Source organism: Delphinapterus leucas, chromosome X (genome assembly GCF_059928025.1).
Source record: "Delphinapterus leucas isolate spDelLeu-1000000601 "Yukka" chromosome X, BTC_Dleu_Yukka2, whole genome shotgun sequence".
Classification (NCBI taxonomy): domain Eukaryota; kingdom Metazoa; phylum Chordata; class Mammalia; order Artiodactyla; family Monodontidae; genus Delphinapterus; species Delphinapterus leucas.
Genome location: NC_143150.1, coordinates 66,761,030 through 66,787,456, shown reverse-complemented (window position 1 = coordinate 66,787,456; position 26,427 = coordinate 66,761,030). Strand labels below are relative to the sequence as shown.

At 35.0% G+C, this 26,427-nt stretch overlaps 1 protein-coding gene across 19 annotated transcripts in view; it reads right to left on the bottom strand.

The window, feature by feature from the left end:
- Positions 1-26,427, bottom strand: part of ATRX (ATRX chromatin remodeler) — a 242,183-nt gene that overhangs the window by 74,954 nt on the left and 140,802 nt on the right. For all 19 annotated transcript variants that reach the window (XM_022580857.2, XM_022580851.2, XM_022580859.2 and 16 more), the window contains 9 exons: positions 25,871-25,980; positions 24,659-24,805; positions 24,325-24,502; positions 18,152-18,289; positions 16,449-16,624; positions 14,962-15,079; positions 8,988-9,118; positions 6,982-7,070; positions 6,679-6,851 (listed from right to left, as the gene is read on the bottom strand). In XM_022580857.2, coding sequence (XP_022436565.1) covers positions 6,679-6,851; positions 6,982-7,070; positions 8,988-9,118; positions 14,962-15,079; positions 16,449-16,624; positions 18,152-18,289; positions 24,325-24,502; positions 24,659-24,805; positions 25,871-25,980 — 1,260 coding nt within the window. The remainder of the gene's footprint in view (positions 1-6,678; positions 6,852-6,981; positions 7,071-8,987; positions 9,119-14,961; positions 15,080-16,448; positions 16,625-18,151; positions 18,290-24,324; positions 24,503-24,658; positions 24,806-25,870; positions 25,981-26,427) is intronic.

The following is a 26,427-nucleotide window of genomic DNA, read 5'->3' as shown; positions in this document are numbered from 1 at the left end:
CTATATATTCTCCTTCACCAGTGATTTTTTTTCCTTTCATATATTTTCTTATTTTTAGTTGTGATCTTTTCTTTTCCCCTTAAAGATAACCCTTTAATATTTCTTGTAAGGCCAGTTTACTGGTGATGAACTCCTTTCGCTTTTGCTTGTCTGAAAAACTCCTTATCTCCCCTTCAAGTCTGAATGATAACCTTGCCAGGTACAGTGTTCTTGACTGTAAGTTTTTATCCTCTCAGCACTTTAAATACATCATGGCACTCCTATCTGGCCCACAAAGTTTCTGCTTTAAAATTAGCTGATAGGCTTATGTGGTTTCGCTTGTATATGATTAGCTGTTTTTCTCTTGCTGTCTTTAAAATTCTCTTTTATTCTTAAATTTCTGCCATTTTAATTATGATGTATCTTGGTATGGGTCTCTTTGGGTTCATCTTGTTTAGGATCTCTATGCTTCCTGTACCTGGGTGTCTGTTTCCTTCCCTAGGTACGGATGTTTTCCACCATTATTTCTTCAAATAAGTTTTCTGTCCCTTTCTCTCTTCTCCTTCTGGGACCCCTACAATATAAATACTAGTATGGTTGAAGTTTCACAGAGGTCCCTTAAACTCTCATTTTTAAAAATTCTTCCTTCTTGTTGCTATTCTTATGGGGTGATTTCTACTATTTTATCTACCAGATTACTTATCCCTTCTGTATCATCTCATCTGCTTCTGATTCCCTCTAGTGTACTTTTTATTTCAGTTACTGTATTGAGTTCTGATTCTTTCTTACATTTTCTAAGTCTTTGTTAAAGTTCTCACTGAGTTCCTCCAATCGTTCCCTGAGTTTGGTGAGCACGCTTATGACTGTTTCTTTGAACTCTTTTATCAGGTAAACTACTTATCTGTTTCATTAGGGTTTATTTTTTCCCCGGGGTTTTATTTTGTTATTTTGTTTGGACCATATTCCTCTATCTCGTTACTTTGATCTTCTTTTGTGTTTCTATAAATTAGGTGAAACAGCTACCTTCCCTGATCTTGAAGAAGAGGCCTTGTGTGGGAACATTCCCTGTGTAGACTACTTGTGCCTAGAGACTTTGCCAGGCCAGATGGGGCTGCAGTGGGCACCAGTTGGGGTTAATCCCTGAGGACCACTATGCCTGAAGCTGCCTTGGTGGGACCACAGAACCTGGAGGAGGGCCCAGTCCAGAGGCAGCCCCCTGGGAAGTACTGCACCCAAGGGTGCCTTAGGAGGATAGCTGGAGCTGGAGAGGACCTGGTCCAGGGGCAGTCCCTGAAGAGTGCTGGGCCATAGGCTGCCTTGATGGGGCGGCTGGAGCTGGAGCAGATATGGGGCAGGAGGAGTCTGGGGAGGGAACTCCCAACAATAGTGATCACCAGTGCCTCCTACCCAGGCAAGGGCTCCAACAGTTCCCTGTCATTTTGGCAGAAACTCTAGGGTTAGGAAACAGATTTCCTTTACATATACTGTAGGTGCCTTTAAAGTTTTTTCACTGTGTCCCAGGGTGAGTGTGTCTGCATTTGGATCCCTCAGCAATCCATCTCCCTACTGTAGATCACTGCGAAAGAGGAGGGGTTCCCATGGATACCATGTCTCTGACTTTCCTACCAGTTTCTATGTGGTTCTTCTATTGGCAGCACCAGTTCATTCAGCCCCCAGATCTTCTTCAAGAGGAAATGCATTGTGTTTAGGTGTAGATCACTGTGCTCAGGGGAGGAGGTGAGCATAGGGTCTTCCTGTGCCGCAACCTATCCAAGTCCACTCTATGTTTGTTTTCAAATATAATGCTCACTGATAAAGCTTACTCTGAAAACACAGGCATACCTCAGAGATGTTGCAGGTTTGGTTCCAGACCATCACAATAAAGCGAATTATCACAATAAAGCGAGTCACACAATTTTTTTGGTTTCCCACTACATATAAAAGTCAGGTCTACACTATTCTGTAGTCTATTAAGTGTACAATAGCATTATGTCTTAAAAAACAATGTATATACCTTAATTTAAAAATACTTTATTACTAAACAAATGCTTGCATCGTCTCGCTGAAGCAAGTCATAATCTTTTTGCTGGTGAGGGGTCTTGCCTCCATGTTGATGGCTGCTGACTGGTCAGGGTGGTGGCTGCTGATGACTAGGGTGGCTGTGGCAATTTCTTAACATAAGACAACAATGAAGTTTGCTGAATCGATAATGGCTCTTCCTTTCATGAACGATCTCTCTGTAGCATGCAATGCTGTGTGACAGCATTTTACCCACAGTAGAATTTCTTTCAAAATGGGAGTCAATCTTCTCACACCCTGCAATGGATTTATCAACTAAGTTTATGAAATGTTCTAAATCCTCTGTTGTCATTTCCACCATCTTCACAGCATCTTCGCCAGGAGCAGATTCCATCTCAAGAAACCATTCTCTTTGCTCATCCATAAGAAGCAACTCTTCATCCATTAAAGTTTTATCATGAGATTGCAGCAATTCAGTCACATCTTCAGGCTCTTCTAATTCTAGTTCTCTTGCTATTTCCACCACATCAGCAGTGACTTCCTACCCTGAAGACTTGAACCCCTCAAAGTAATCCATGAGGGTTGGAATTCACTTCTTCCCAACTCCTGTTAATGTTGATATTTTGACCTCTTCCCATGAATCATGAATGTTCTTAATGATACCTAGAATGGTGAATCTTTTCCATGAGGTTTTCAATTGACTCTTCCCAGATCCATCAGTGGAATCACTGTCTATGGCAGCTATAGCCTTACAAAGTGTACTTCTTAAATAATAAGACTTGAGAGTTGAAATGACTCCTTGATCCATAGGCTGCAGAATGGATGTTGTGTTAGCAGGCCTGAAAACAACATTAATCTCGTTTTACATCTCCATCAGAGCTCTTGGGTGACCAAAAGCAGTAATATTTTAGAATTACTGTCAATGAGCAGAAATATTTTGAAAGGAATCTTTTGTTTTTCTGACCAGTCAGTCTCAACAGTGAGCTTAAAACACTCAGTAAACCATGCTGTAAACAGATGTGAGGCCATCCAGGCTTTGTTGTTCCATTTATAGAGCACAGGCAGAGCAGATTTAGCATAATTCTTAAGGGCCCTGGGATTTTCCAAATGGTAAATGAGCAGTGGTTTCAACTTGAAGTCACCAACTACATTAGCTCCTAATAAGAGACTTAGCCTGTTCTTTGAAGCTTCAAAGCTAGGCATCGACTTCTCTCCAGCTATGAAAGCCCTAGATGGCATCTTCTTCCAATAGAAGGCTGTTTTGTCTACACTGAAAACCTGTTGTTTAGTGTAGCCACCTTCATGAAATATCTTAGCTAGATCCTCTGGATGACGTGCTGCAGCTTCTACATCACCACATGCTGCTTCACCTTGCACTTTTATGTTATGGAGATGGCTTCTTTCCTTAAACCTCATGGAACCAACCTCCATTAGCTTCAAACTTTTCTTCTGCAGCTTCCCCACCTCTCTCAGCCTTCATACAACTGAAGAGAGCTAAGCCTTACTCTGGATTAGGCTTTGGCTTAAGAGAATGTTGTGGTTGGTTTGATCTTCTATCCAGACCACAACAACTTTCTCCATTATCAGAAATAAGGCTGTTTCACTTTCTTATCATTTGTGTGTTCACTGGAATAGCACTTTTAATTTCCTTCAAGAACTTTTCCTTTGAATTCACAACTTGGCTAACTGTTTGGCAAAGAGGCCTAGTTTTGGCCTATCTTGGCTTTTGACGTGCCTTCTTCACTAAGCTTAATCATTTCTAGCTTTTGATTTAAAGTGAGAGACAAGCAAGTCTTCCTTTCACTTGAATACTTAGAGGCCACTGTAGTGTTATTAATTGGCCTGATTTCAATACTGTGTGTCTTAGGGGATAGGGAGGCCTGAAGAGAGGGAGAGAGACAGGGGAAAGGCCAGTCGGTGGATCAGTCAGAACCCACACAACACAAAATTTATCAATTAAGTTGCCTGTCTAACATGGGTGTAGTTCATGGCTCCCCAAAACAATTACAATAGTAACATCAAAGATGGCTGATCACAGATCACCATAACAAACATAATAATAACAAAAAAGTTTCAAATACTGTGAGAATTACAAAATGTGACACACAGATATGGAGTGAACAATTGCTGTTGGAAAAATGGTGCTGATAGACTTGCTTAACACAGGGTTGCCACAAACCTTCAATTTGTGAAAAACACAGTATCTGTGAAGTGCAATAAAACAAGGTATGCTTATGCTGAAATAATAAATCAAATATTTTGAAGTAGTTAATATACAGTCATTTCCTCATCATAAGATGTCCTAATACGATACTAAACTAAAACACAGAGATGTGAATGCTGTAAGGTAAACTTAAATGACTTATTGAAGGTGTTGCTTCTCAAAAAGTTCAGAAAGCTACTGCAAAAGAATTAAGCATAAACTCTTTGAAGTGAAAGTGAAGTATGCAGTGAAAATCATAGCTCAGTTATAGCCATCTACTTATTTAATATCCATTTCAATTTCCAGGTGCAACATTTTGGCTCTCTAATACTTCCTATTTAGGTTTTCTTACATTTACTATAAGAAAGTGATTTGCAAGGGGAATTCCCTGGCGATCCAGCAGTTAGGACTCGGAGCTTTCACTGCCGGGTCCCAGGCTGGATCTCTGGTCAGGGAACTAAGATCCCACAAGCCACGCAGCATGGCAAAAAAAAAAAAAAAAAAAAAAAAAGAAAAGGTGATTTATTTTTAACACTTACATAGTACCAGGTATATATGATCATGTATTATGATCTACTCAGCCTTATATAGAGTTAATCTAGATGTAAAGAACAAAAATAGATTTTTATCATCTATTTGTTCTAGAAAATGTTTCTGATCAACTATACATGTAGATAGCTACAATAAATAAAAAATATATCCATCTATGAATGACTTCTATTTGGCTGCACAGAGCTAAAATGAAACAAACACAATAGAAAAGTAGGCAAAGTTTGTCATCTGAAACCCACAGCCTTACCTGTCTGCTTTTAAGTTCATAACATGTAGCAACCTACTCTCTACTCCAGTTCTTTTCAAATTTTTTCATATTATGGCATATATGGAAAGCAATAGAACTTACAATAGCACACCAGGAAAACTGGAAGATGCTATTCATTTCTGAAGGTGACCCAGCTGCATAAGACCCCATCTATAGTTCCAAGTGATGAACACATCAATACCTCAGCATACTTTTATGTAATCCATTTAGAGCACAGTATGAGACACACTGGTTAGTCTACTCTCTCTTTTCTCTTAACCATAAGTTATGAGAAAAAATTAAGAATATTTTAAGAAAATCATTCCCAGGAACACATAAACTTTAAGCTATTTATTTCTAATTATGAGATGAGAGACTGAGGAGAACTTAAGTGAAAATGCAGGTCAGGAGACCAGGGGAGGAGATAACAGGAGCTTCCCACTACCTTAAATTAAACTATAACCATTCCTTTACTATTCTTAGAAAAGCATACTTTAAATCTAGTTGGAAGATGAATGCTGATAATAAACTGCCTTTATGGGGTAACAGGAGAGAAAAACAAGAAAAGAAATTTTGTAGTTTAAGTTTTACTATTCCCCTGATTTCTTAGAGAAGTAAGCCAGGGTCTGTGGTTAGGCTGCCATCTGTCTATTCCAAGGAGATACTGAAGAGAGAAATGTTTATCAAGGAATCACCAAATTTGTTCAGCTGCAGGCCTGAGACCAGCTAAGCTTGTCTGTGCACAGGATCATTCACCTAGCTGGCATTCACATCTCTTCTCAGATGGTCTCTACTGCTTTGCTCCATGATTCGCAAATGCCACATATTTAGAGTTACTTACACTGTTCTGTTTTCAGATATTTGATATTTCAAATATTCAGATATCTGTTCCCAGCACGGGAGTTCCTAAACACCCAGTCAGGCTGCACTAGGAGTATACAGAGCCTGAACACTAAACCTTCAAATGTAGATATGAGTAAAGATAACTTTAGCCATTGGGAAGTTCAATGGAAGACTTTCACTGAGTATACACTCATGCACAAGAGAAAGAAAGAAAGAGAAAGCGAAACATATGACAAACTGTACCTGACACAGGGGAAACCTAGAGACAATAAATATAGATTATGAAGAATTAAAAAGACTAAAGGAAAGATTAAAAGGAAAAAGACTAAACCAATGAAACTAGTTTTACTGTATAAAATGAATTGTAATCATAGTTTATCATCTGAAATGCTTCCACTTATTTATATAGTAGTTAAGTGAAATTACCCTGGTGGGTTTGAAATGGGCTATATCTAGGTCTGAATCCCACTTCTACCAATCATTTATAAAAATAAAGATAACAGCATTGCAAGGCTGCTCAAGAATTAAGTTAGCTAACACATGGAGTGAAAATAATAGAGTTTAGGCACATACACGTAAATAAATGTTAGTTTTTCTTTTCTCCCTTCCTCTTAAATACCAGAGAGAGCACAATGGCTTGCTTGTAATTCAATATTCATCAAATATTTGTTATTACTTGTATCTGATTATCCTAGATGCTTACCAATTGAGGAAAGATATTCCTTTGAGCCAACCAGTGAGGATAATTAATAACTGAAAAAAGCACTGACATTACAATGACATGATATTTTCTAAATCAATGTTCCATGATAAACATAACATTTATCAGACTCACTTTCTTCCAGCTTTAAAGAAACTGAGGGATTGTTTCCTGTTTCATCCACATTTCCTTCACCACCTCCTCGAGATCTTGAATTCCAGACTTTAATCACTTCAACATCATTGTCACTGCCACTTCCACTTGAGCTACTATCTTTTTTCCCCTTTTTCCCCTTTGTTTTCTTCTTTCTAAAAAAAAGGAACAAATTCAAAGTATTAGGAAAACACAGGAAAGATACAAGTGCCAATTATTATAGGATGATCAGCAAGTAGGGATTTTAAACATGTCAACACAGGGCACAAAAAGTATTCAATTTACTTTGTATAATCATCAGAGCTTAAACTCATGGAGGTTTCTTCAGAATCTGAAGCTATAAATTCATCCATACTGTCTTCATCAAAATATCCCTAGAGAGAAAAAAAAGATGAATGTTTTAAGAATTTATATCAATTTATACTGGAAATTATAATAATGTTTATTTCATTTAAGGATAAGTTAATTGTTATAAGGAAGAACTGAAGAACTATCATAGATTAGAAAAAATAAAGGAGACGTCACAGATATGAATAATAAACAAAATGTGAAATCTTGGATTGAATCAAGGAAAAGAAAAAGGATGTAAGTACAAAAACTGATGAAATCCAATTAACGTCTATTGTTTAGTTAATAGTACTAACCAATGTTAATTTCTTAATTTTGACCATTTTACTATGGTTATGCAAGATGTTAATCTATGACAAAGGAGGCAAGAATATACAATGGAGAAAAGACAGCCTCTTCAATAAGTAGTGCTGGGAAAACTACAGATACATGTAAAAGAATGAAATTACAACACTCTCTAACACCATACACAAAAGATAAACTCAAAATGGATTAAAGACTTAAGTGTAAGGCCAGATACTATAAAAATTCTTAGAGGAAAACATAGGCAGAACACTCTGACATAAATCGCAGCAAGATCTTCTTTGACCCACCTCCTACAGTAATGAAAATAAAAACAAAAATAAACAAATGAGATCTAATGAAACTTAAAACCTTTTGCACAGCACAGGAAACCATACACAAAACAGAAAGACAACCCACAAAATGGGAGAAAATATTTGCAAACGAAGAGACTGACAAGGGATTAATCCCCAAAATATACAAACAGCTCATGCAGCTCAATATCAAAAAAACAAACAAACCAATCAAAAAATGCATGGAAGATCTAAATAGACATTTCTCCAAAGAACACATACAGATGGTCAAAAAGCACATGAATATATGTTCAACATCACTAATTATTAGATAAATGCAAATCAAAACTACAGTGAGGTATCGCCTCACACTAGTCAGAATGGCCATCATCAAAAAATCTACAAACAATAAAGACTGAAGAGGGTGTGGAGAAAAGGGAACCCCCTTCTACACTGTTGGTGGGAATGTAAACTGGTACAGCCACTATGGAGAACAGTATGGAGGTTCCTTAAAAAACTAAAAATAGAGCTACCATATGAGCCAGCAATCCCACTCCTGGGTATATACCCGAAGAAAACCATAATTCAAAAAGATACATGCATCCCAATGTTTACTGCAGCACTCTTTACAATAGCCAGGACATGGAAGCAACCTAAACGTCCATCGACAGACGAATGGAAAAAGAAGATGTGACACATATATACAATGGAATATTACTCAGCCATAAAAAAGAATGAAACAATGCCATTTGCAGCAACATGAACGGACCTAGACTGTCATACTGAGTAAAGTAAGTTAGAGGACATATATCACATGATATCACTTATATGTGGAATCTAAAAACAGGGTACAAATGAACTTATTTACAAAACAGAAATAGAGTTACAGATATAGAAAACAATCTTACGGTTACCATGGGGAAGGGTGAGGGATAAATTGGGAGATTGGGATTGACATATACACACTACTATATATAAAATAGATAGCTAATAAGGACTTGCTGCATAGCACAGGGAACTCTACTCAGTACTCTGTAATGACCTATATGGTAAAAGAATCTAAAAAAGAGTGGATATCTGTATACATATAACTGATTCATTTTGCTGTACACCTGAAACTAATACAACATTGTAAATCAGCTATATTTCAATAAAATTTTTTAAAAAGATTAACATTTAACACTCCTTCCATAATCACAATGCATTCAAACATACAGTAATTAACTAGAAATAAAATAAGTTGAATTACTGTACCAAAAAGAAAAAAATTTTTGAATATACAGGACGTCTATACAGATCAACCTTTTTCCTAAAGTTATTCTGCTTCCGACAGATACCTTTTGATCAACTTTAGGTTAGTTGATTTACCTTATTTTCTTTGCTAATGTAGTCCAGCTGCAAACACCAAGGATGAGTCCAGATTCTACTTAACATCTGAAAATCTTGGAAAAGTTTTGCACCTGCCTTTCCTCTTCCACCTTCACTGCTATTACCTACACCTGATCAAAAGAAAAAAAGAGTTAATGTTAAGACATAAGAATTCTCTAATTCATCCAAGGTGTTTCTAAATTAGGGCCTTAACTTTATCTGTGCCTCGGACTCCTTTGCCCATGTAGAGAATCTTATAGGCCCTCTTTCTCAGAAAATTTCAAAACATACAAAATAAACAGGATAACAAAAGAAACCCATTATACAGAAATTATCAAGATGTTTAAAAACAAACTTTTGATATAGTGGTATGTGTACCTTATTAATGCATTAAATAACAAACTATAGCAGTAATTTTAACAACTGCCTGAAATTCTGAAGCATTGATAAAGGTAAATTTGAGATATCGGTAATGACAATAATATATAGAAATATTTCTGATTTCTATTGGTAACAAAGTCACAATTAACACTAATACTACTTTGGTTTGTTGCCTATATTAATAATTGGAAAAATGCTGTATTTTTGATAGAGGTTAGTGAAAATGTAATTTTTTTCTTATTCAGGTTTTTCTTATTCAGGTCCTAGATTCTAACCATAGACCCTAGATTACAAACTTCGGCTTTAGATAAAGCCACTCTCTGTATACAGTATTTTAGCAACTCTCTCCAATTATTCTTACACCAAAAAAAACTACTTCTAAAACTTACGTTTCTCCTGTTGAAAAAAATGGATTTCTTTTGCCCAGAGTAATTTCAACAAAATTATATTTTTCATATGAAAATGAAGTGAAAATTAAATGAATGCACGTTTCATTAATATGACAAAATCATCAAGAGGGTAAAACAGAAGAACAAAGCTGACTTTTTTTTTTACTAAATTTATTTTTGGCTGTATTGGGTCTCCGTTGCTGCGCACGGGCTTTCTCTAGTTGCAGCAAGCGGGGCCTACTCTTCATTGCAGTGCACAGGCTTCCATTGTGGCAGCTTCTCTTGTTGTGGAGAATGGGCTAGGCACATGGGCTCCAATAGCTGTGGCACGTAGGCTCAGTAGTTGTGGCTCACGGGGTCTAGAGCGCAGGCTCAGTAGTTGTGGCGCATGGGCTTAGCTGCTCGGTGGTATGCTGGACCTTCCCTGACCAGGGCTCGAACCCGTGTCCCCTGCATTGGCAGGTGGATTCTTAACCACTGCACCACCAGGGAAGACCAAAGCTGACTTTTTTAAAAAACAGCATTTAAGCAATAACATTTTTCTGTCCACAGTTTTAAAAGATGTAAATTCACTGATAATTAATGTCTTGTCTCCATGAGGGACAAGAGTATATTCAGTAATGATATGAAATATGAATAAAAATGCATAAAAGCCTGGTACTGATTATTTTGCCTGATAGAGGTATTTCCACTGTGTATGACAGAAATCATTGCTGTGAAAATGAGGCATCTAATTACTTGATATACAACTGTTCATAGCATTCCCTTATAATTCTTTTATTTCTGTAAGGTCAGTAGTAATGCTCTTTCATTCTTGATTTTAGTTATTTGTATCTGCTCTATTTATTACTTTGTAAGTACAACTAAAGAGTTATCAATTATCTTGATTATTTCAAAAAAACAAGTTTTGGTTTCAATAATTTTCTCTACTGTTTTCCTTTTCTCCTTTATACTTATTTCTGATTAGTCTTCATTATCTCCATCCTTCTTGCTTTGGGTTCAGTTTGCTCTTATTTTAGTTTCTTAAGGTAGAAAGTTAGTTATAAATTTGAGATCTTCTTTCTTGATATAGGCATTTACAGCCATAAACTTCCCTGGAAGCATTGCTTTACCTGCATCCCCTATTTTAGTATCTTATGTTTTCATTTTCATTTACCTCTAAATGTTTTCTAATTTCCTTTGTGATTTCTTCTTTTGACTCACTGGTTACTTAAGAGCATGTTATTTACACATATTTGTGAATTTTCTCACTTTCCTTCAGTTATTGGTTTGTAATTTCATTCTAATGTGGTTAAAGAAAATATTTTGTGTGAATTTTATCCTTTTATATTAAATGAGGCTTGTGTTATGCTCTAAAATATGGTCTATCTTGGAGAATGTTCCATGTGCACTCGAGAGGAATGTGTATTCTGCTCCTATTGGACAGACTGTTCTACAGATGCCAGTTAGGCCTAGTTGATTCATAAGTGTTTTTCAAGTCTTCTGTTTCCTTGCTGATCTTCTGCCTAGCTGTTCTATCCAATATTGAAAGCCTTATGAGTTTTTTAAATTAATATGCAGAAATGAGAGATTTCAAAAAAAAGTAAGCTAAACAACTACCATTTATTCTCCAAGAAAGGCTGATTAAAAAGTCAATTTTTATTTTGTGGGTGGGAACTACTCTTGTATATACCATAAACATCTTCTATTATAAAAAAATTTCATAAGACTTTTAGGCCTAACTGGCTAGTGTAGAATGTTAAAGGGGAAAAACTGAAGTCTCCTCTACCTACAGTACTGATATGTGTTAGAGTTGTTATTCTTTGTGAGGAATGGGAACCACATAAAAAGAATATATTAATAAGTTAGCCAAATAAACATCCACAGAAAAATGTTCTCTATACAAAAGAGAATTGACAATTATTATTGAATCATTCTATCCTAAAAAAAAATGTTTTGACGCCAAATGGCTTTATTTGGAAATACAAGCACAAAAAAGGGCAAGTAAATACATAATGACAAGTGAGTCTTCCTTTCACTTGAACACTTAAGAAGCTGAGGTATGCCTGTATCTTGTTCTGGTTTTGATTTACATTTCCCTGACGGCCAATCATACTGAGCATCAGTTAGAGCAGTGATACTCAAGCAGAGGGTACATCAAAATCACCTAGAGGGCTTATAAAAATGCAGCTGCCTGAGCCCTACTCCAGAACCACTGACTCAACCTCTAATGTGTGGCACTTAGACCCATTCATTTTTAGAGACAAAAGGATATTACCGTTCTCTATTTTTAAGAGTACAGTTCAGTGGCATTAAGTATAACTGAAATGTTGTGCAACCATCAGCACTCTCCATTTCTAAGACCTTTTTCCATCACCCTAAACAGAAACTCTGTACCCATTAAATGAATCTGACTATTCCAGTCACCTCTAAGTGTAATCACACAGGATTTGTCCTTTTGTGTCTGGCTTATTTCATTTAACATGATGTCTTCAGGATCCGTTCATGTCAGGATTTCTTTCTAGACTGTAATATTCCATTGTTTGCATATATCATATTTTGTTCATCTATTCATTACTTGATGAAGACTTGGATTGCTTCCATCTTTCTGGCTATTATGAAATAATGCTATGTAAACATGAATGGGTAAGTATCTATTAGAGTTCTTGCTTTCAATTATTTTGAAAGTGGAATTCTACCTAGAAGTGGAATTGCTGGATCATATGGTAACTCTCTGTTTAACTCTTTGAGGAACTGCCACATTACTTTCTCCACAGAAGCTGTACCATTTTATATTCCTAGCAGCAATGCACCAGGGTTCTAATTTTTCCTTATCATTGCCAACACTTATTATCTTTCTTTATCTGATAGTCATCCTATTGGGTGTGAAGTGGTATCTCTTGGTTTCAATCTACATTTCCTGAATAACTAATGATGATGTAGAGCATCTTTTAATGTGCTTATCAGTCATTTGTATATCTTTTTTGGAGAAATGTCTATTGAAAATTTTGCCCATTTTTGAATCGGCTTGTTTGGTTTTTCATTGTTGTTGTTAGGTTGTAAGAGTTCTTTATATATTCTGGATATTATCCCCCTTTTAGGAAAGTGACTTACAAATATTTTCTTCCAATTTGCGGACTGTCTTTTTATGTGCTCCATTTTTGCATTCCTTAAGACAGTGTATGGATTTTAATACTGATTTAAGCTTAAAATCAGGCTGTTTGAAAACTAAGTATTCACACTTGTAAAATCTAAAGTTGTTTACCGAAGGCAGAGGCTTACATGTAAATATAAACTTCTGACACTTGATAGTAAAAAGGAAGATTGCAGGATTGTACTTTTTAGAGAACAAAGGAAAATTAAGAGGATGTTAATTTCCTTGAAATTCATTAAATTTAGCCTCTCATGACTTTAATTCTGTAAATATTAAATATATTATAAATTATCACTACTAAAATTAACATCAAATTGTTGCTAGTATCAAAAGCAAAATTTATGTGAACTTTTAAAAGCCAAGTCAAATATAAAAAGAGTCAAATATAGAAACAAAAGAATTTCTGGAATATGTAACAGAAAAAATACCAAACATTTTAAATGCAAGTGAGATAGGTGAATGACATTTTGGGAGAAACACTTTGATGGTTTGTAGTGAGAATCAAGATAAAGTAACCTTTAATATAATCCATTTAGCCTTTTATGGAAGTTTTTTAAGGGGGCTATTAACTCAGGTTAACTTTAAGGAAAATAAAACATCACATTTAGTAGGGGGAAAACCCAAGACATTCTCATGACTCAAAGATTCATGGCATCAGATAATAATTTAGCAATTATACCTTTCTGAGTTTAGAAGCGTTGGCAATTAGTACTTTAGATATATACTCCTATCAAGTGAAGTCACAAAGAATGAGGTCCCTTTAATTCTTAAATACTGCATTGCTCTCAAAAAGAGTACATTTTAATATCTATACATGAGCTATTAACATTTTGCTGTTGGTTATTAGAGACAACTGATTCTTTAATAATTGAAAACATCTAGTACATTCCTCACAATAAAACAAAATTTCAAATGGAGAAAATATTAAATGACCAAATTTAGTACCCTTTATTACTCAGAGATTAATGAAAGATAGGTCTGATAATCCCTCTCTTTCTCTCTCTCACTGGAATTTCTACATTTGGTTACTTAATCATGTCTGCAATTTTTGTCATTCAAAACAGAATGGTACTGATACAATAAATCTAATAGCTTATGATTACTATACAAATGAAACTGTATGCCTTGCTGGAAATGATCTCCTTCCAAAAGTCAGTCAGAAAATTCTGTTTTTATAATACAGCAAAACAACATTTCTATAAAATACAAACATTCAAATCCTCTTTTCCCCAAAGCAGAACAACTGTTGAGGACTATCATCATTATTCTACTTTCTAAAATGCACTGCTGTCACAAAGAGTATTACTTTAACTATTGATAGGATATGAAGTATCATTCTAATATGTGTGTATACACCTCCACCCTCCATTATTTTTTGATCAACTATTGTATCCACAATGGCTGAAGGGTGCCCTCTAACCTGTAGCTCCTAAATAAATCTGGCACATCACTTGGGGAAAGGTACCAGAATAAAGTGACTAACAAGTAAAAAAAAAATCACTCCAGACCAAACAGAAACTAAAGTTTTGCTCTGTGAACAGTGACAACCTTGGGCACACAGGCACACACAAACACACGAGTTTACTGATGATGAAACAATATCTATTCATTGTATTTTTAAAAAGCACATAGAAAATAGTACAAAATAAAGTTCTGCATAATGTCATCACCCAGAAAATAACCTATTATTAACATTTTTGTGTATTTTAGGCATTTGTGCATATTTTTACTGTAACATTGGGACATAATATGTGCGCTGCTTTGTATTTTGCCTTTTTTTCCCTTCAAACTTTGTCAATTTGATACCTAAGAAATGATTTCATAAATTTAATTTACAGGTTTTTATTATTAATGTGGTTGGATATTTTTAATAATACACCGGAACTTTATTTATCTTGGATATTAGTTTTTTTAATTAGAAATATTTTGTGCTTTTACAATATAAACATACCCATTTTATGCAAATGCAAAATTGCAAAAGAACAACTGACATGGTGAAATTATCAAGACAGCATTCTTCAGAAAAAGAATGCTTTAAGAGAGAAAACAATAAACTAAGTGTATTTGTTACCTGTCAAGTGATCTAAGTAGTACTGATAGAGTTTGCACTGAATAGGAGTCATTCTCACAGCTAACACGTATTCATGTTTTGGAGGCAAGAACTTTGTTAATGCTGTATAATCTTTCCTCTGCAATTAATAAAAAGAGAATGAAAATTAGTTAAATATATGACAGTAACTAACTGTTCTAAGAATTATCATTGCTTGCAACTAAAAAATGTACATAAATAAATAGGTACCAGACATATAAGAAAACATTTACTTAAACATATTTACCCTCTTTAATCACACAATGATCCCATATAATTGTAGTTAATGTATTTCATGTGACTATACAATATGACGCACTGGTAAAAAGATACTGCAACACACCAGGCAGGTTTTAAATTGAAGTGGCCATATTACCAAGTGAGCAATTTAGGTTTTCAAATGGTCTCCTCTATATAGAAAACAAGAAAAGAAAAAAAGGTGGGGAGGGGATATAGTAGGTAGTGCTAGCAAAAAGACTTGCTTTAATCATACAGTAAAACCGTTGAATCAAAGTTTGATACAGTCTGGGTTATCCTTTGGGTAAGATGTGCCAACATGCCAGAGGATAACACATAATGTCAGGGGGAATGTTTGCCCAACTGAGAAAACAAGCCAAGTATAGGCACTCTTGAAACCATTTAACATAGGAACAGGAAAGAAAGAACACTAATGTGCTAGATACAAATGACTACCTAAACAAGAAAAACGCTGCCTAAGTAGCAGCAGTAATACAGAAATACAGTACCTGCTAGTACCTCTGGCTAACCTGAACAAACAGGATGATTTCACCTTATGTAATGGTAGTATATTCAGTCAAAATGATAGCCTGTCTCATCTGTTGCATCTTTTTTGCTACCATTAATATCTAGTGTCTTAAGAAAAATACAGAACTAAGATAAAATGCAGACTGACCAACTGGTCAGTCTCTACATACTTATCTACTCATTTTAACAAAGGTTTACTGAAGATCTGTGTGTAAACAACACTATTAGCCCATTAAGGTTACTGTATGTACTTGGAATTAATAAAACTGTTTCTTCAGGATTACATTAATATGGCTTCACTCATAATTCATAATTGCCTTTCCTAAAACCATTTCAAACAAATGAGGCTTGGAATACTATACTATAGAATTAGGTGAGCACAGAAATTTCTTAATCATAATAGCTGTGTTCCTTTTACATACTCCCTATCTTAAGGATGAGAAAATCTAAACATGAACATATTAACACATGAAGTTATACACCCAGCAAATGAATTAATCAATTATGTTCTAAACCTCTCAAGGCAATTTTTTTAAAGTTCAATGCTGCATAAACTTTGGAAGAGACTGCAAAGAGATTTAACTATAAAACTATTGATACATGCTGAAAGGAGAAAGAAAACACAAAGTTTGAATTCAGAAAACATTTTGAGATTGCAATATACCAAAGTAACAATATTTTATTACTGTGGAATGTACTTGTACCTGAACACATCCAGCTAACATTTCATAGAGAATGTGAGCACGTTTTTTCATTACTCTGACATCTACCATGGTAGAATCTGCACACTGACCATTTTGGATTGGATTTATAAATCGATTCCTGAACTCCTTAATGGATCCAAGCAAATTTTCTTTGATAAAGTTAACCATGCAATGATCTAAGAAAGAAGATATTAGTTCATTAACAACAGTAATGGCTAAAAGAACTGAGAACAATTCTCTGATAAAATGCTCGTGTCTAAAAGGCATGCCATGGAAGCATTACAATTAAGCTACAAAGAAAGAACACCAAACTGAGTGTAGACTAATACTGGTTATCAGTATGATTTAGAACTGGATTACCTAAATCAGATGAGAAACTCAAATAAAACCCATCCCAAAATTCTAGACATGAATGTTTAAGAAAACACCAAAGAACATTTTATTTGAACTCACTAGTCTTTTTAATAGATACTGAGTATAAAACAACTGCTCTATAATTCTAACCATGATTTTATGGTCAGCAAGGGAATCTCGTGAAAAAAACATAGATACTGAATCAAAATAATAAAATCAGGTAATAAACTACTATATCAAATTTTGTATTAACTGATTTAGTTCCAGAAATCCTTAACAGAGTAATCAGTTGCCCTATACTATACAGGACCACAATGTGAAACAGGGCAACAGTCTATAAATGGGGCAACAGAAAAGGGGGAAACTGGAACAGACAAAAATAAAGATAAAATATAGATACATATTATAGATAAATATAAACAAGGACAAAGTGAGACAATAACCAGTATTACAAATAATAAAATAGAAAACAGTAACTATAAATACACCAAAAGAATATAAATAACATAAAAATAACAAAAAGCTATTAGAACAGATTACAATGGGAAATTTCAATTTGTTATTTGCTGAGTAACTCACGTTCCCTCTTTAGTGTCACTGCACACATATGAAAATAAGGGAAATTCACAAGTCACTTCCCTGGGTTCACATCATCTATCCTCAGCCTCAGCAAACTGTATCCTGACATCAATTCAACATAGCTCTCCTCCAATCTCCACCTTCCTAAAACTTTCATGCTTAGCATTTCTTTTCAATTTCCTATCAGTACCTCCTCCAAACCTGGATATATTTTATTACAATATCTCCTGAATAGTCACAAATGCATTTGTATTTTTTAAGCAATCATTAAGACTTCTGATACCTTGCATATACTTTAAATTCTATATTTGTATTTGAACACTCATAATGGCACACCTCTTGATTGTGGTTTACCATTTATATTTATAAAACATTCCACTTGATGGGCTTCCCTGGTGGTGCAGTGGTTGAGAGTCCGCCTGCCAATGCAGGGGACACGGGTTCGTGCCCCGGTCCGGGAGGATCCCACATGCCGTGGAGCAGCTGGGCCCGTGAGCTATGGCCACTGAGCCTGCGCGTCCAGAGCCTGTGCTCCACAACGGGAGAGGCCACAGCAGTGAGAGGCCCGCGTACCGCAAAAAAAAAAAACAAAAAACCCCATTCCACTTGAAATGAATGGTATACTTTCACAGTAGACTAAGAATGGACCTATGTAGTTCATGGTCAGAGACTATACTAGAATAAACTAAAGACAGGCAGATGGCGATGTGGCAAAAATATATCTGAGGCAATGCCAATACTCTATAGCATAACTACAGATATTGACTCACACTCAATTAGGTTATTTTGAAGTGGGGTTCCCGTTAAAATAATCCTCCTCCTTGATCGTATAGAATTCATAGCTTTTGAAACAGCAGATGCTTCATTTTTTAGAATATGGCCTTCATCACAGACAACAAAGTCAGGGCCTAGAAAAAACAACATTTAATTAACATATAATAAAACTAAAAATATAAGCCATTTAAGTTAATCGTTTTACAGTGCTGCTCTTGTGGAAAGATAAAACAACATCCTGATAAGTTATATTTTATCTGTATATGGTTAATGTGGCTCTCACTAGTATTAATTTTATTAGAGTATTAAAGTACTACTATGGATGGTACTTAAGGTTCTCTGAGAGTACAAAAATAGGCAAGAATAGAAATAATCACACAGATGAAAAGATCCCAAGAGATCTGGGGTATCTGAAAAAAATAGTATCTTTTACAAATGAAAAACAGTATCTAAAGATACATTTCAGCACTAATGTATCAAGTTAAAACTATCAACTGATATGTTTATGTACAGCTGATTCACTTTGCTGTGGAGAAGCTAACACACCATTGTAAAGCAATTATACTCCAATAAAGATGTAAAAAAAAATAAAAAATAAAAAAAACCTATCAACTGAGACTAAGAGCAATTTATATATACATGAAATGACAAATTTCAAAAGTTACATTTTAAGAAATAATATGTAAATCACAATAGGCCAAGTAGTATTTCCCATTTGACTTATTCCTAATAACTAATACCCATTGCTGGGGAAAAATTTAACTGATAAAGGGCCGCTAAACCGATTGTTACATGGGTATTGGGGTTGGGGGGAAAACACTTTCCAAGCTGTAAAAGATCTCATAGCTGAGAGTGACTCTTTCAAAAGAAATACATATTATTATTTTATGAAAATAACCATATGTATTCTTTGCTAAAGTATCCTATAAACACAATTTGCTTGCTGCTTAACGTACACACAAGTTACTTAAATATTGATTTAAACAATAGCAGTTGTCAAATTATCCCCTATATGTTAGGCATTATAGAAAATGCATCTTCTACATGATTTCAAAAGTAACTGCTTCAGCATGCCTGATCAAATAACACAATTGCTATTCAGTATTTAGATGGGGCTACATGAACAGTAAGACATTTTTAAATTACTAATCGACTTTCTAAAAACTAAAATATGTATCTTGCTTTGTAAATTACCTTTTACACAAGTGATTTAAATGATTTCTACCAGCTAATATTCAGTGTTCATGAGGGTGTGGTGAAGCAGGTACTCTCATATACTCTTTGTGGAAGTCTAAATTAGTATCAAACATTTTGGAAGACAATTTTACAGTATCTCTTAAAATGTAAAATATGTGCACCCTTGACCCAAATTTCAATTTCTAGAAATTTATCCTTAAGATATACTTCCACAAGTACCCCAAGATACATAAAATATTCTCTGAAGTATTGTTTGTTTACGGTGGAAAATTGGAAACAACTTAGAAGATTGGCAAAGGGGGTTAATAAAACTATGCTATAATGGAATGTCACAGAACTAAAATTAATGATGTAGATTTCTATGTAATAACCTTGAAAGATATACCAAATATGTTCTTTATATTATTAAACAAAAAGAAGAGTTTCAATATCTATGTTATGATCCCATTTGTATTTAAACAACCACCTCAAACAGGGTGATTTTTATCTACATATACATATATGTAGTAAAGTAAAGGATTAATCTGGCCCAAAGAAAAGTTTAGCCTTTGCCTCCACCTCTAGGGAGGTAACCTCTAAACTCCTGGAATGTCTGACCTGATAAAAATATCTCTGTTCACCTGGATGGTTTGGGACACATCAGATAGTCTATGCTAACATGATGTGGGGTGAAGGGAGAGCAGCTTTGGTCATGTGGCATCTTCTCAACTTCTGGAGGAGCTAGAGACTAAGATCACCTGCATGGGTGGTCAACCATGTCTATGTGACCAAGCCCAAACTCTAGACACCAAGGCTCGGATGAGTGTGCCTGGTTGGCAATACTCCACGTGTATTGTCACACATCACTTCTGGGAGAAGTAAGTGCTGCCTGCATGACTCCACTAACAAACTGGGTGTGGAACTCTCCTGGGCCCTGTCCTATGTGCCTTTTCCTGTGGCAGATTCTAATCTGTATCCTTTCACTGTAATAAACCATAACCATGAGTATAAAGGCTTTTCTGAGTTCTGTGAGTCCTAGTGAATTACTGAACCTGAGAGTGGCCTTGGGAACATCCAAATATTGCAATATAAAATACATGCTTGCAAAAAAATATATAATTTAAAAATGGGCACAGGATCTGAAGAGACATTTTTCCAAAGAAGACATACAAATGGGCAACAGGTACATAAAAAGCTCCTCAACATCACTAATCATCAGGAAAATGCAAGTTAAAACCACAATGAGATATCACCTCCCACCTATCAGAATGGCTATGATAAAACAAACAAACAAACAAACAAACAAACAAAAAAAACGAGAAATAACAAGTGTTGGTGAGGATGTGGAGAGAAGGGAACCCTTGTGCACTGTTGGTGAGAATATAAATTGTTACAGCCACTATGGAAAACAGTAAGGAGGTTCCTCAAAAAACTAAAAATAGAACTACCATATGATCCAGCAATTCCACTACTGGGGATATAACTGGAAAAACTGAAAACAATAATTTGAAAAGATACACACCCCAATGTTCACAGTGCCACTAATTGCAAGAGCCAAGATATGGAAGCAGACCAACTGTCGACAGATGAAAGGATAAAGAAGATGTCTCTCTCTCTCTCTCTCTCTCACACACACACACACACACACACACACACACACACACACAGAGAAATGTTACTCAGCTATAAAAAAGAATGAAATTCTGCCCTTTGCAGCAATATGAATGGATCTAGAGAATACTATGCTTAGTGATATAAGTCAAACAGAGAAAGACAAATACTGTATGATAACACTTACATGTGGGATCTAAAAAACAAAACAAACAAATGTATATAGCAAAACAGAAAATGACTCACAGATATGGAAAACAAACTAGTGGTTACCAGTGGGGAGAGAGAAGGGGGGAGGGGCAAGATAGGGATATGAGACTGAAAGATACAAACCACTATGTATAGAACACATAAGCAACAAGGATATATTGTATAGCACAGGGAATTATAGCCATTATCTTGTAATAATTTTTAATAGAGTATAATCTGTAAAAATAATGAATCACTATGCTGAACACCTGAAACTAACATAATGTTGTAAATGAAGTATACCTCAATTTTTTAAAAAAAACATTAAACTCGACATTACAAAGAATAAACTTTCATGTATGCAAATAAAATGAAGGAACTGACCTATGTAACTTTAGAAAATGATGCTTGGAAATTATAAAGCTACAGACAAAAGCAATCATACATAAGCACTGTACTCTAGTTGGTAAATTTGTTTCTCACGAGGGTATAGGTTAATAATTCTAAAACTACTTTACATATAAGATGAGGCTGAATAAATAAGTAAATGGATAGTGGATGGTTGAAGCCAAGATTCTCACTGTTGAAAAAGACAAGTAACAGAATAACAAAATAAGACTAAAATGAACCCTATGATACTGAATTAGAGTCAAATATATCATTATGACATCATGTTTATACACACACACACACACACACACACACACACACAGATAGATTTGTGTATATACCTGGATTCGTAGACCTATCACCTAGTTCTGTCTGCTGAGTGAACCTAGAAGCAATGACACTGCAGTAGCAACAAACACACCCAGTGCCCAGATCTTGGTTCGTAAACACCATTTTTCAGTGAAAGGAACCACGCATGGTTCCTTGTTGAAATGATGGACTCCGGGGCAAGGACAAATTAACATGATCCTAGAGCACACTACCAGAAAGTAATGAAGTGCTCAAAAAAATCAAAAGGATGAAACATCAAAGGGATACAGGAACCAATCTGAAAGAGCTCCCAGTGGACAAACTGGAACAATCTGAGCAACAAAATAAATAATACAGTGCTAGTTCTAACATATAAACTAATAATAGATGATTAATCTATCCTGATATAAATGACTGATTAAATAAATGGGTAAGAAGTGACAAATCTTTCTTAAAGAAAAATTAAAGAAAAATTCCAAATTTAAGTGTAGCCCACTGTAAGAGATGGAGCTTAATTTTTGCCCTCCCCCCACTTGGATGGGCTAGACTTAGTGACTGGCAAAGAACAGACACAGGTGAAAACAGTAACTCTACAGCAGAGAAACCTGGCAAACACTACCTTAACCAAGTGATGAAAATTAACATCACTAGTGATGTCCTGTGGATCTAATTTACCCTTGATATAATGTGAGGAGAAGGATACTACACCTCTAGTACATTATTTCAAAAACCTATAACCCCAGTCTAATTACAAGAAAAACAACAGATACTAGTGAACATCCTACAGGATACTTTAACAGTACTCCACAAGACTGACAAGATAACAGAAAATAAAAGAAAGACTAAGAAACTGTCACAGACCAGAGGAGACTGTGGAGACATTACAATTAAATGCAATGTGGTACCCTGGATGAGATCCTGGAACAGAAGGTGAACAGTAATATTAAACTGGTAGAATTCAAATAGAGTTTGGAGTTTAGTTAATAATATACGAATTTCTTAGTTTTGACAAATCTGCCATGGCAATGTAAGATGAACAGTGCAGGATTTGGGTTCAAGGTAAATGGGAGTGTTCTTTACTATCATTCAACTTTTCTGTAAACAAAGAAAACACAAAACTTTCCAAAATAATTTTTTTAAATGTCACTAAATGACTTACATGGAAATAACAAACATTACTCTTCATGTTATGAGCTTTAATTTCTTTTTAATTCATTTCCTCATGATCACCATATTAAGCATCTGAAACTTGTTTAAACTGTTCCAAGGAAACCTTCTGAAAAACATGCTATTCACTAGCTCACAGCTCTCTGACAACAAAACAACCACAGGACTTCTAGACGACTATTTTAATCATGAGAAAATGATAAACTTATTATTAGGCCTTAACACTTACAATGGCAATTAGTTTGGTACATGCTAATTACATCATTATCTAAAAAAAAGAGGCAAAAGTGTACGAACTTTCAGTGATAAGATTTATAAGGTCTGAGGACCTAATGTATAAAAAACATCGTAATAACATGGCAACTGATAACAATGTATTGTAACTGAAATCTGCTAAATGAGTAGAGCATAAATGTTCTGAACAAAAAAGAAAAAGAAAACTAAGTGAGGTAATGATGTGTAACTCAAAGGGGGTTATTCTTTCACAGTGTATACATATATCAAATCATCACATTGTACACTTTAATTATGTTACAATTTTACTTCTCAATTAAACCTCAATAAAGCTGAAAAACTAAATTAAAAGTAAAATTATAAAGGGGCAAAGCCAAGGATTCTAAATAATACTTGGATTAAATAATTCTAAATTATTTTGGCAGTGAAAACAAACAGTTTCTCAACAAACATCTAAAGCCTCAACAGTGTCTTAAAGTAATTAGATATGACAAAATGAAGTTTGATAAGGAAAAAATATAGGATACAAACAACTAAATATTAATTGGTTCTGTGGATCGTACAACTTGCTGCTTTTACAAGTCGCAAGTAAGAATCAAATATTTGGATCTTGCATCATGAAGATTACTGTTAGAAGGAATGACAACATTGCAAATATTAACCTTCCACAGTGATGACTATTTAAAAGACAGAAAAAATGCAGCCAATTCTTCTAATGACATAAAGTTGGGAAAGAAACGTAAAGAACTGTTTTCAGAGTATGGAGAGAGAGAGCTCTTGTAATCATCTAATATTCAGACAGTCAGAAGAATCTGCGATTGTGACACAGGTACCTGGTGAATTTTTAATCATTTACAAGGTCTCCCCTGAAAACCTCAAACACTTCCAGACTCAGCAAATGAATTCTGAACATCTGGCAATATTAAGGGTGATTTCATCTTAATGAAATTATACTAAGAAACAAACAGAAGGCAAAAACCTGAATGATAAACAAAAACCAGCTACTCAGTAGTTGGTCAATTAGTATTTGTTAAATATAAGCATATTTTTCATTCAACTTGTTTCTTTATCTCAGTGCCTGTTAATATCTTACCTGGATCAACCAAAGCTTTGTTAAATATTTCTTTAAGTTTCCTACTCTTCACATTCCTTCCTTGAGCAAGATTTCTGTACATCTCATAGCCTATGATCATAACACCACCATCTTCTTGCCATCTCTGCAGCATGTAGCTTCTCTCCTGAGGACGTTTCACAGTTGCTAATTCAGAGACCTTTTGTGAGGAAATAAAGATTTTTTAAGGTAGGAATGTATGAATACTAAATATCCCCACTGAAATATGCATCACTGGTAATTAAAAATCTTTTTATTTTACTATATGAATTTCATGCAGTTATTCTGATAATAGAAAACATTCTAAATATGATACCTCAAGCTTCTCATCATCTTTTAATCCCTCTTGCCACTTCTCAAATTCATTCATCCAATTCAAAGCAGTATTAAGAGGACAAACCACTAAAGCTGTGCTGAAATCCAATTTGTCGCACAAAAGAACCGTATGAAGAAAGCTTACCACCTACAAGAAAACAAATTAAGTTGCCACCTTCATTTAAATATCTGCAAAAAAAGTTAATAAATCGAGCAAACTTACAATAGTTGGGTTTTTGGATTTTGTTTTTTTGTTTTAAACAATAAAGCAACCAACCAAAGGTCAACAGGGAAAGAGATAGGTACAATAAGGGACTTCAACTAGATGATATATAAGATCCTTCCAACTCTAAAGCTCCATGATTCTGTGATCGGTAATAATAATATGAATATAAAAAGTAACCACACCAAAACAGCTACTAAGTCCCTAGTCCCCAGAGAACATCCCTACGATCTTCAGAAAATACCACTGCCCATTTAGAAGAGAATTATGTTACCGAGTATTTTTCTATGTAGTGTTCTGACTCACTGAATCTATAGTAATTGTCTTATGGCTTGAAATTTTATATATATATATATATATATATATATATATATATATATATATATAAACTAATTCCACATCTCTGCTACAACTCCTGCAGTCTTCCTGCAACTTCCTGCATTCAGAAATGTAGTATTTTAATAGTGAAAAATATATTATGTTCTCATTACTATAGGATCACAGACTGTTAAAAAGTCGGGAATTCCCTGCCGGTCCAGTGGTTAGGACTCAGTGCTTTCACTGCCAAGGGCGCGGGTTCAATCCCTGGTTGGGGAACTAAGATCCCACAAAACCACGCAGCATGGCCAAAAAAAAAAAACACAGTGTTGTAAAGGAACTCCATTTCCACCTCAGACTCTTTGCAGTTTTACTGGCTATGCCTGTAACCCTACACCTTCACTTCATTAGGATCTCTGCTCAAAGATCACTTCCTAAAAGATGCTTTCCCTCTCTATTCTTCCTTAACATTTATTATCTGAAAGTACATATTTCTTATTTTATTTGATTAAAATCTCTCTCCCCCACCAGAATATAAGCTTCTTGAGGGAGAAATCTTGTTATTCTTGTTCATTGCTTTATCTCCAGCTCCTACAACTGTGCTGGAACATAAAAGAATACATATTCTTAAATTAATGAATGCACAAGAACAGAACACCTTCATGTTCTTACCTGTAAAGTCTTACCAAGGCCCATGCAGTGGGCGAGAATGCATCCTGAACCTGGAGATTTCTTTGTTTTTTTTACAGACTCACAGCAGCAATCCCACATAAACTGAACACCTAAAAATGACAGTTTCGTTATGCTCAATTTAAAGGCTCAAGTTAAAAAAAAAATCTTCCATCGGGACTTCCCTGGTGGCACAGTGGTTACGACTCACACTCCTAATGCATGGGGCCCCAGTTCGATCCCTAGTCAGGGAACTAGATCCCGCATGCATGCCACAACCAAAGTTCGCATGCCACAACTAAAGAGCCAAAGAGCCGCAACTAAGGAGCACGCCTGCCACAACTAACACCTGGCACAACCAAATAAATATATAAAATAAAATAAGATAAAATAAAATAAATCTTCCATCATAAACACATCAAAAACATAACCAAAACTTCTAAGAAATAGAATTTTTTAAAAAGAGAGATAAAAATCTCTTAAATGTAAATGAGATTTGTTTTACGCCCCCCCCACACACACACTAAGGTTAAATAGAAAAAAATGTGAACACAAGCACA